Source organism: Pimephales promelas, chromosome 12, assembly GCF_988280905.1.
Source record: "Pimephales promelas chromosome 12, fPimPro1.hap1.1, whole genome shotgun sequence".
NCBI classification, from domain to species: Eukaryota; Metazoa; Chordata; class Actinopteri; order Cypriniformes; family Leuciscidae; genus Pimephales; species Pimephales promelas.
Window position 1 is genome coordinate 11,466,941 of NC_142780.1, and position 12,028 is coordinate 11,478,968.

Sequence of the window (12,028 nt, forward strand, 5' to 3'; positions counted from 1 at the left end):
ACAGAACGGGGAGGAAGCAGCAAAACGATGACAATGTATATGCGACACACCGAAGCAGTTTGTTTATATCTATGGATGGCAGCAGACACAAAGTTACCTTTTGATTCAGCCTAATGTTTGACATTAAACATATCGGCTCAACTGATTTGCAGAGGGGGGATTTGAAGCGGTTCTTTTTTACTGGTGATTCACTTTCTTAATTTTTACTTCATATAACGTTAGCCTTTTTTGTTGATCACATATTATACTATTTCATGTGTTTTAACAAGATCGTGTTGCTATCATGCAGTTGTTCACTCTAATATAATCGTTTTTAAACTAATAAAATCCTTTTTAAATAAATATCTTGTGACAAATTATTGATGTATCTGGTAGGTAGCCATGTTATAAGTGGGAAAATGTATAGCTAGGCCAGCCCATTCTCACTCCCATTTGACCATGCTTCAATATCTGACGCTTTAGGCGCCCTTTAGCGTCAGTTAGATGACGCCCTAGGATCGCGTGTACCCTACCCCAGATAGCAAACTGACATTGAATCAACGTGGAAACGACGTCTCTCATGACATTGAAACAACGTTGATTTGCTCATCGAATTAACGTTGAACCAACGTCAGACGCGGCATTCTTCAAAGCTAAATGAAATCGAAAATTGGTTTGCTTTCATAACGTTGAAACAACGCGTTGATTTCAAGTTGATTTTCCGTTAGTTTTGAAAGAATGACGCATCTGACGTTGGTTCAACGTTAATTCGATGAGCAAAACAATGTCAGATCAACGTTGTTTCGATGTCATATTTCCACGTTGATTCAATGTCAGTCTGCTATCTGGGACCCCCACCCCATACCTAAACCTAACCGCGTCCTCTAACTGACGCTTTCCTTTAGCGTCAGTTAGATGACGCCGTAGGATCGCGTCATGTAAGTGACGCTAAAGGGCGCCTAAAACGTCAAATATTGAAGCATGGTCAAAGGTGACGCCTTGGGGTGAGAATGTGTTGGCTAGACGGTTGTTACAGCGAATACAACCCCTTCAGGCTGATTCAAGACCCCTCTGCCTCGTGCTAGAGTTCGCGGGGTTGTATTCGCTATAACAACCGTCTCACTATACAGTATCCCTTACTTTTTATTTATTTATTTCTATGAGGGCTGACAAGACAAAATAAGGACTGTCAAGTGTGTTTAAACAGTGCGGTACAGCAACCAAACCAGTAGCACTACCATTTTTGCTGCGCCGAATGCGGACCTTTCACTGCTGTAACAACGCAATGACGTGCACTTGCCCATTTACGTGTTCTCCGAATGCTAAAAATGAGCTAGCCTTTTGTGCTAGGAAATTAGCTTACTTGGAAGGACCCGTCCTGCCAAGGAAGTATCCTTGACATTGAGAAACACGTTTTGTGTATACATGAATCTCCTAAATTTCTGACCCATCGTTGTCTTCATTGTCTAATTGTCTGTCGCTCTACAGGCGCATTTGATAGACATTCATAGCACCCAATAGTACGGCTCTGGGCATTCGCAAACCACTCCCCAAATACAAGAAAATGAACATGCGTCTCATTCTCAATGATACGTGGTCTGGCGTTAGCCAGGCTAGGTCGAGTTACACTACTCGTGTTACTGTATTTAAATAGGGAAAACGTGGAGGTGTTTGGTCGCTTCTCTGCTTGGATCATAATGAATGAACTGGGCTATTTCATTGCTAGCTGCTACCAAAGTTTCTCACGCGCCAGAGCGATTGAGCGCACGCACTGAGACGAGAGAGGTATATATCAACTCGTCTTAGTTAAGGGAATAACATAGTTTAATATGAAAAAAAAAAAAAAAAATGGTGGAGTATCCCTTTAAGTGCCCCCCCCCCTTTAAATAGACATGAAAATGCACATTTTAAACTCAAATGATTGTAATTCAAGAATACTTTGGAATATAGACATACGATTGGTCTTGTTTTAAAGATATTTAAATATATTCATAGACGTGAAATAAATGTTAAGAAAGTGAAACAGAAAAAAGTTATAAAAGTTTGAGTTTATTGAAATGTACAATATAAAAAAAAACATATTTTATGTAAAATATATATTTTCAAAATCTGGGCTACTCTAAAACTGCAGAAAAATCAAAAGCCAAAAAACTGAACAAGTTCTGTTTCAAATTTTAGGTGGATATCTAAAAAAAAAATTAGCTTATTATTTTATATATATCATTATTTTTTTCTTTATATTTAAAACATTTTCAGACCTTTTTTTTCTAAAATAATTGAATGGATGCTATCTTTTGAACTCTATCTATCTTTTGAACTCTTGGCATGAAAACAAACTGAGGTTTCCATTTTTTTTTTTTTCATGATTTTTCATGTTCATTGCTATTTCAAAATAAAGGTCTGAACATGCCTTAGGGGTATGAAAATACTCTTGTTGCAAATTGATAAATCGGTTCCTCTGTAATTTATCTTGAAAATCAGTCTCCAAATATCGAAATTAGAGATTGCAAGCTTTCAAATGATACTTGAGGTTTTTACTAAGATATTATTGTTTTAAAAATATAATGGCAAACGTCCGACCTGTGGGACGAGAAGTCTTATTATTCTTCACTTGTTTGAACATTTTCTCAAGTATATATTTACATAGCGCTTTTCACAATATAGATTGCATCAAAGCAGCTTCACAGTATCAATCCAAAAAATGTTCAAGCTTTCTTTGAAACAGAGCACATGTTGTGATAGAGGATGTTGGAACCTCATCTAGTGGTTAATCTCGCAAACATATCTGCACTGATCCAGCAGCAGAAGAAACCTTTCATCTTATACAGAATCAAGCAGCAACTTGACACCCACCCCCCTCCCCACCCTACCCCGTGGTTGCCCACACTGTTTATCACAATACAACCAAATTCCCATTTACGTATCTAAAATGAATGACTAACCTCAAACACTTTCCTTTGATGAAACCTAAATGAATATTGAAGATTGTTTTTTGTTCAGAGGACAACACAGCAGGCAGTTTATAAAGAAGTCTCAGAAAGTGTGAGTATTATTAAACAAACAGCCACAAACTTAACATATTTAAAACTGTAGTTGTGTCCCAAATGATGCTCTATACACTATATGTTCTCCCCCGCCTTGTTTAAGAGATTTATATCTTATAGCCCCTCTCCTCCTGCTGTACGTAAATAAAGCTGCAACTGCAAGTGTATTACATTTACAATTCTTTCCCACCATAATGGCTTAGAATAATACGTAAGTGTGAATTGGGACGCACAATGTGCCTCCACGTGTTCCACAGAGAGATAAACACTTACGCAGATGTGGTTTACAGATATGCGTCAGACTTCCTCTCTGTGACGGACTGACACTTACCCCAACCCCATAATATGACACGTCATAATTCCCATCATAAGTATTTTAGGGAATTCAACCTCAAAAGTTTGGTATCTTCTAAAAAACAAAAAATATGAATGTGAGTGATTTTGTTTAGGGTAAACTGTGAAAGTTTTTTTTTTCCCCTCTGCATAATACTTTAAATGTAGTCGCTACGATCAGGACAATGCGTTGATTAAAAATCTTTTATTAAAAACCACTCAACACTAAAAAAATAAAATTTAAAGCAAAAGCAAAACTAAATGCATTTCAAGAAAGATTTCAAAAAGTCATAACTGAAAAATAACGCTTTTTTAACCCTTGATGCAAATACAAACACTGGGTTTTATTTAAAATTTCGGATGAAATCATTAATATCAAAACCATTTTCTGTATCATTTGCAAATTAAAATGTAAGCAATATACATGCACAGGGAAGAACATCTTCACTGAAAAAAATAATATGCTTTATCTAATCAATAAAATTGTGGCAACAGATTACAAGCAATATTATTAATTAAATTGTACAAATTAGAATTAATTAGAATGTTAATTTGATTAACTATTACTCAATTCCAATTTGTTCAATTTAATAAATAATATTGCTTGTAACCTGTTGCCACAATTTTATTGATTCGATAAAGCATATTCATTTTTACAGTGTTAGTAACAGCGTCAAGTTCTGCAATCTCATACTTAACATATTGTTAAACAAAGTGTCAAAAAAACAGAACAAAGACAACTTTCAAGATAAACTCGATACATTCAATAAAAAGGGGAACTTAAGGATGGTAAAAATATAAGCTACTCTGAATGAAAACAACTCAAAATGAGGAACAAGTTTGCTCTATGCAATTTGTGTCGAGGAATACTCCGAAGATCTGGAGAAGACTGAGCTTCTGCGTTCAGATAACTGTCGAGACAAATGTGTGCAATGGCTGAAGCAAAATGGAAACTGATCTTTTAGGACTTTGAGGACCGCTCTTCTGAACTTCTGTCCAGCAAAGGCGTAGATAATTGGGTTGAGGCAACAGTGGCTTAAGGCGATAGTTTCCACCCACTGCATGGCAAGGCTAAAATTAGCATGCCAGTCGCAAGACTTAAAGTATTGTTTCCTCTGCAGGTACATGAGAAACATAACAATGTTGTATGGAGTCCAGAAGAGGAAATAAACTGCCACCACAGCCAGGATGAGTCTGATGACTTTGTGTCTTTTTTGTGATTTTATGCTGAGCAGAGTGGGGATGATCCGAGAATAGCAAAAGCTCATGATAATCATGGGAAAAATCAAGCTCAGGAGGTTCATCTGAAGGTAAGTAAATGACATCCAGGCAGACCCTACAGGAAAATCGGTTGCACAGGATGCTTTGCTGCCTGGATGAATTTTCTCTTTGGCAAAAATAATATGTGGTAGGGATGCGAACAGACTGAGCATCCATACAAATGAGGCCAGAATCAAACCCATTTTTGCAGAGCGATTTCTGGAAAAGAGACTGTGGGCATGGACGATGACGACATAGCGATCCAATGTCATTAGGACCATGAAGAAGATGCTGCCATAGAGGCCGATCATGAAGAAACCTGTAATGGTGTGACACATGAATTTGCCGAAAATCCACTCATCTATGGCGCTGTGAGCCCAAAAAGGGAGTGACACAAGAAAGAGCAGGTCAGATAGGGCTAGGTTGAAGAGGCACACGTCTGTCATGTTGGATTTCTGACGGTATCTGATCAGCACCCACACTACCAGGCCGTTTCCAATGAAGCCAACGATGAAAACTATGCTGTACAGGGTGGGAAGAAAAACCTCACTGAAGGCCTTCGTGTTGCCATTGTTGCATGGGCCTCCAGCAGGATCTGCTTCATAGCTGTAGTAGTCATTATAGCTCTCTGTCACTGCAGCTTGGAGGGCACACAAAGAACACAATGATAAGTCAAGTAATTTAATTCTAATATAGTATAATATAATATATTCTAAAATCTTAACATTGGTTCAACATTTCTTTATTGAAATATATACAAAATAAAATGACACCACAAGCAGGAACTTGTAACAGACTTGCATTTTAGTTTGTGTTTTGATGCCATCTACTGGTCATAGCATGATTGTGTTCAGCATCATTGTAAACTGACGGCTTACGTGTCTACTCTAGATGTTGAAATGTTATACTTTTAAATAGGCTACATACCATAATCATGCTGTTATAATTGTTTTAATAATTAACTTTTTAACAAATATAATACAATTTTAAAGAATGCTGTAATAAAAATCACAATAATAATAATAATTATAAATCTGCCTTATTCATAAAAAAAACTATTATGAACTTATTATTAAAAATAATGTCTTATGTAGCATTAATTACACAACTAAAAAGACTGTATGACCTACCAGCCTCAGTCCCGTTGTTCTCTGCCATGTTTCAATGACAGCTCAATATGTGAAATATGTGTGATCCTGTCTGTCAAAAAGCTTTACGAAGCAAAGGAGGTGCTATTTCCTGGACCTCCCTACAGGCGGGACTTCATCTCACCAAAAACTAAACTATGTATATGAATGGCAATAAAAAAAAAAAAAAGATCATACGGATGTGTGTCTCATTAAATTCATTCATTTGAAATTTAGAAGTAAGTGAAATAGGCCTATACATGATTATAGTCTATATTATATATGGGGAGCACATGCATATTTACACACTTTATCACATGTGTTTAAAAAATACTGTACTATTTAAAGATTGAATTAGCTATGACACTACTCTATAAAAAATTGCACATTCATTTCCAGTATTTTAAGTATCTTCTTTTAAATTTTTTTTTTCTTCTTTTAACTTTTACAACTACAAATATTTTAGTGTCACAACGCCCTCTTGGGGTTACGACGCAACGGGATCTGTTATTCTAGGAAGACAGTTGTAAAATGGCCGGAAACCAATTGTTCAGAGGCAGTGGTGGTGATTAAATCAGCAGACAGTGATTGTGCTGTCCATCATCATCACTTTTCCAGAAAAAAAGCTTCCTACATATAGATTAACATCGTTATGAGAGAGTATTGACTTTGGAATGATCTGACCTGTCCTGACCTGTACATATCCAGTTTTAAACAGACAGAGGGCGTGGCGTAACGTCGAGTAGCCAATCAGGGAGACCACAAAAGAATAACAAACTTGGGACGCTTGGAGTAAACACTATTTGAATATTAAGTGCAGCTTTTGTTTCAGCTTAACGGTTACCACAGTCAAATCCCGTATTTTCAAACACATTGATATTACAAGAATACTAGGCTGACAATTGAGTAAATTGATTTTATGTTTTATATAAAGACAATTAAATTCGGTAATGCCAAAAACTACGAATGGACAGTCACTCCAATGCGAACTGTCCAGAGAATCGTTTTTTAGGTGGTAACTTAGAGAGAGTCATTTATTGACAGTCTCGTTGTATCAACATTGTTTTCTCGTGCGCGCTGTTCTCTCACTGTATCAATACTATTATCTCGGGCGCGCTCTCGCGCTCAGAATTCCAGGCTAGTTGAGCGCGGGCTCGAGAGAAGCCGCGGGAACGGCGCTGCCTGGTGGCCGCTGAACGGATTAGAAAAGAGTTAGAACTACTGTGCCGTTTTTGTCAACATAGAAGAAGCCGAATCCACGTAAGTATTTCAGTGTTTTATATTATAGAGATATTTCTTTGGCGATATTCGTTTTGCTTTGGCACGCAACATTTCATGGCAATAGCTGTGTGGCAAGTGAAACATTTGAATAGCCTACCTTCATTTGTTTTCGTCATAAGTAACGTACCAAACACTTGTCCAGACTGCGGTAAATGTTAGTTATTCTTTGACCATGGTACCTTGCTGCTCAGCTGTGTAAAATAGTTTTATCCTTGTTCTGCTAGAGTGTATCGTGTTCTTTCTTTAGGTGACACTCGAATGTTTTTTTTAGGTATAACGTTATAGGCTACCAGTGTCCACGCCTGGATGTACAAGTGAATTGCGTTGATACAAAACGGAATTATTTTATGACAGATGAATTTGGGAGACGTTCCCATCAGACCTGTAGGGTGAGTGTATTATATAAAGTGACATCTATCTATCTATCTATCTATCTATCTATCTATCTATCTATCTATCTATCTATCTATCTATCTATCTATCTATCTATCTATCTATCTATCTATCTATCTATCTATCTATCTATCTATCTTATCTATCTATCTATCTATCTATCTATCTATCTATCTATCTATCTATCTATCTATCTATCTATCTATAAGCCACATATCAAATCTCCCATTAAACTGTTTCACTATTTAAGCCACATATCAAATCTCCCATTAAACTGTTTCACTATTTAGAATGAAAGTGTCCATAAATGAGGTGGAAGTTTAAGGCAGGACATCCTGCACAGGGATGATACAATCAGAGTATAGGACTTGTATAAATTAGTTGGCTACCCCAAATACTGATTTGGGAAATGTTGAAATTTTTGGTTTCACTTGCATTAGGCTACAGATCTGATCTACTGGTCTATAACACTCCTAAACAAAAAAGGTCGACAAGGCATTATTTGGCTTGCTGGTATAAAAGCTTTATTCTAACAGCTACATGAGAAGAGTGTATTAACCAGGAAACGAAAACAAATAACTGCCCGGTCACCTGCTTTTGTGTTCCACCTCTCTCACCCTTTGTCATCTCTGCTGTTGACTCAAAAGCTCATTATTCCATTTTACTGAACAACATGTTTGCATAGTATTAAATTCTACATCAAAATTATGTAAATTAAACAGAAATTGTGCTGTACATTTTATTAAAGTGAGAAGCAGGTGTGATGTAAATTGCCCTCCAGTGGAATTGCTTTCTCACAGAAACTTCTGGTTATGGTAACATATCTCAGTAGCCATTTAAAAGTTAGCCATTGAGTGTCCTCCCTCTGACAACACAACAGTCTGTTTTGTGGATCTTACCCACAGCCCCCCTTTTTATGTAACCAGACCTCATTACATTGCTAAAGCAGTGGATGATTGTGGTTATTTAAAGCCTTAGCAGTTGTTGAGAATTCCCACTGCTATCTTCTCTTTTCTGTATTTCTCTTACATATCAGTATATATTTGTGAGTTTTCAAATAAGATTCAGGATGAAGTATTCTTTTGTCTTGGTATCAGTTTTGATAATATGCAAAATGTCCATTGAGCATAAAATGGTTTAGTTTTTTAAAGCACACCTTTTACTCCAATTTATGTCTTTAGTGTGATGTGAGTTTGTGGTTCCCTATCAAGGGAACTCAAACTGCGTCAAATGACACTTTGGGGGAACGCCCCTGAGCGTAGCGCCTCTGAAGTATGAATGAAACTATGCCAATCTCTGATTGGTGTTGCGTCATGACGTAATGTGTGACGGCACATAGGCGGAAGCTATATAAGGACCCGGCACGAGATGTCAGCTTTTTGTTCTTCAGCAAAGCGCTCTGTGTCAAACTGTCTGTCTTATTTGGTGTTGTTTGTCCCATAAGAATTGTCCTGAATTATTGCAATATGGAATCTGGTGGCTCGGATCTCGCGTTTGCAGAGGCAGCGCGTTGATTTAAAGTCTGCATTGCAATTCAGAATCTAGTGGCTCGGATCTCGCGTTTGCCGAGGCAGCGTGTAGATTACAAGTCTACTCAGCAATAAAGATTCTGAGACTGGGATCTCGTGTTTGCCGAGGCAGCGCGTTGATTTAAGGTCTGCATTGCAATTCAGAATCTAGTGGCTGGGATCTCGCGTTTGCCGAGGCAGCGTGTAGATTACGAGTCTACTCAGCAATAAAGATTCTGAGACTGGGATCTTGCGTTTGCCGAGGCAGCGCGTTGATTTAAGGTCTGCATTGCAATTCAGAATCGAGTGGCTCGGATCTCCCGTTTGCCGAGGCAGCGTGTAGATTACGAGTTTACTCTGCAATAAAGATTCTGTGACTGGGATCTCGCGTTTGCCGAGGCAGCGCGTAGATTTAAGGTCTGAATTGCAATAAAAAATCTATAGTGGCTCGGATCTCGCGTTGTCAAGGCAGCGCGCAGATTCGGTCTACTCTGCAATAAAGATTCTGTGTGGGGGCGAGCCATGCACAGTCAGCTCCTGAGGGCGCTGGCTGTGTTCATTGAGAAAAATCTGGACGCACACACAGCCGTGCGTTCGGGTGTTTTCAGCCTCGTGCCTATTGACTTTTTTCTCGAGAGATGAAAGTCAAATATATTGTGAATGACTCGAATCTCGCCGTTGCCGAGGCAGCGCGTATATTATGAGTCTACAATAATAAGGACACATAATCTGTAAATAACAATTTTAAATAGTAAAAATAAATAATACTGTTGTTTGTGAGGCATTCACAATCAGCTCCTGAGGGTGCTGGCAGTGTTCATTGAGAAATATCTTGACGCATAGGCCTACAAATTAGTACATGCGCTGTCGGATATTTCAGCCTCACATCTGTTGACTTTCTTCTCGAGGGATGAAAGCCAAATATATTGTTACGGCTCAAATCTCACGTTTGCCGAGGCAGCGTGTAGATTACGAGACTGTAATAATATTAAAACAGTATTGTTTGGTGAAAGAGTACCGCTTCTAGAGCCCCTCCTCTAGGAGCTTGGGGGCATAGACGGCACCTTCAGGCGAAGCCTCAGCCTAAACAGGGCAACCTGAGGGTCATCCTGCAGGCTATAAAGGCTTCCACAAAGAGGTCCTAGCCAGCCTAGGTTCTCTGCGGGCAGCCCCACCCACGGTGGAGCGACCAAAGTCGTCGCACTAACAGGTGCGCGGTATGCCTTCACCTTTGGCTGTGAGGGCTCATTCCACCAGAGGCTTGGCGTCCTCTAGAGCCCTTCTCACGGGGGCTCCCATCCAGGAGGTCTGCAATGCAGCTGGATGGGCCACCCCATATACCTTTATTAGGTTTACAGTTTGGACATTCCGTCGACACCCGGCTCTCTTGTGCTCGCGTCCTGAGTGTGCCTGTGAGCAGCTTCACACCAGGGCAGGCAGGGCGCGTTGTGGCGTAGTGGGTACTCGTTCCCCCAAAGTGTCATTTGACGCAGTTTGAGTTCCCTCGATAGGGAACGTCCTCGGGTTACGACTGTAACCCTTGTTCCCTGAGAAGGGAACGAGAACTGCGTCTCGTGGCCACGCCTTCCCCTGCCTGGGAGCGCTTGCTTCATCACAGAAGCTGACATCTCATGTGTGCCGGGTCCTTATATAGCTTCCGCCTATGTGCCGTCACACATTACGTCATGACGCAACACCAATCAGAGATTGGCATAGTTTCATTCATACTTCAGAGGCGCTACGCTGAGGGGCGTTCCCCCAAAGTGTCATTTGACGCAGTTCTCGTTCCCTTTTCAGGGAACAAGGGTTACAGTCGTAACCCGAGGACGTTATTACTACGATACTTTCCATTTCTTTGAGAAATGTCTTTCGTTAAACACTCGCTCTTTGAGAGCTTTGTGATTCCAGAGAGTGCAGGACTCTAATTATTTTCTCACAAATCCCACAGGCCAGTTGTCTTTTCTAAACTTTAGCGGAGCATTAATTTGATTATATTTGTCTCAAATATGGCAAACTTATTGCCTTTTGGCGAAATTAGCTGTTCAGACATTGAAATAGAACAGGTTACACTTTATTTTGATAGTCTACTTTAGACATTCAGCTTGCAAAATAGTAAAACCAACATGAAAAAATCGTGATAAAAATCACGAATCGTGATAAAAAAAAAAGCGTAATATGATATTTTTGCCATATCACCCACCCCTTCACTGGAGTCACAAGGGTTACTTTAATGATGTCTTTACTACCTTTTTGGGGCTTGAAAGTGGTAGTTGTAAAAGTCAATGGATGGACAGAAAGCTCTGCTTTATTTTGATGGTCCCCCAACATACACTGTGTAAATGTCAACTTATTCTACTAACTCTAACCCTAAACTAATATAATAGTCTGCTAAAAAAAAAAAAAGGCTGAACGTGTCAGGATGTTTCCTCCATGTTTACTTTTTCCTATTGCATGTCGGTGCTTCGCTCTTAATTAGCAGCTAATTGTTTTCTTGCTCTATGAGGAATTCTATCTCCTGCTGGATCTCATTGTACAATTAATTATTTTCCACTAATATGTACATGACATCAGAATATGTGCACACAACACAGTGCAGCAAAATAATAATAATAATAAAAAAAAAAACAAGTTAGTAAAAACAATTGTCTCTGTTCTAATTAATGAAGTGCAAAGTGTTTTTAGTCTTATTGAGATTAAGGAACATTCAATCAGTCTGTGTTGGGAGTTTTGTGTATTCAGCCATTAAGGTCAAACAGTATTGAAACAGTGAATTGAATGGCAATATATTTCAAATGCGAGACTTTATTATTTGAGATAAGTTTTACTAAGCTTTTTTCTTTGATGACATCCAGGTAAAGGAAGACAACAACAACAACAACCTGGAAAAAGAGTACAGTTTAGGGCTGCGCGATAAATTGTTTTTAGCATTGACTTCATAGTGTGCAGCATGATTGCAGCATGTGTGATATCAAGTATAGGGATCGTAGTTGATCTGTGAACCTGGGAGATAACAAAACTGTGCCCAAAGACTATTCCTAAAAAAAGGGGATAATTCCAATTTGCTAGGGCAATCGTAATCTGAAAGTATGATCAGAAAAATCAG

General features: G+C 38.8%; 2 protein-coding genes across 7 annotated transcripts in view; one reads left to right on the top strand and one right to left on the bottom strand.

The window, feature by feature from the left end:
- Positions 1 to 3,538: 3,538 nt before the first annotated feature.
- On the bottom strand, positions 3,539 to 5,828 carry ccr2 (C-C motif chemokine receptor 2). The gene is made up of 2 exons (XM_039669122.2): positions 5,747 to 5,828; positions 3,539 to 5,256 (listed from the first exon to the last, which is right to left on the bottom strand). Exons 1-2 carry the CDS (start codon positions 5,772 to 5,774, stop codon positions 4,202 to 4,204), a joined length of 1,083 nt encoding a protein of 360 aa, XP_039525056.1. The 5' UTR covers positions 5,775 to 5,828; the 3' UTR covers positions 3,539 to 4,201.
- An 889-nt stretch (positions 5,829 to 6,717) lies between these two features.
- Positions 6,718 to 12,028, top strand: part of cobl (cordon-bleu WH2 repeat protein) — a 121,014-nt gene continuing 115,703 nt past the window's right edge. For 2 of the 6 annotated variants that reach the window (XM_089117494.1, XM_089117496.1), the window contains exons 1-2: positions 6,728 to 7,003; positions 7,296 to 7,413. In XM_089117494.1, the coding sequence (XP_088973620.1) occupies positions 7,379 to 7,413 (35 nt within the window). In that variant the 5' untranslated portion in view covers positions 6,728 to 7,003; positions 7,296 to 7,378. Of the gene's footprint in view, positions 7,004 to 7,295; positions 7,414 to 12,028 lie in introns of all 6 variants that reach the window. The other 4 variants (XM_089117488.1, XM_089117487.1, XM_089117493.1 and 1 more) reach the window with 4 other exon arrangements.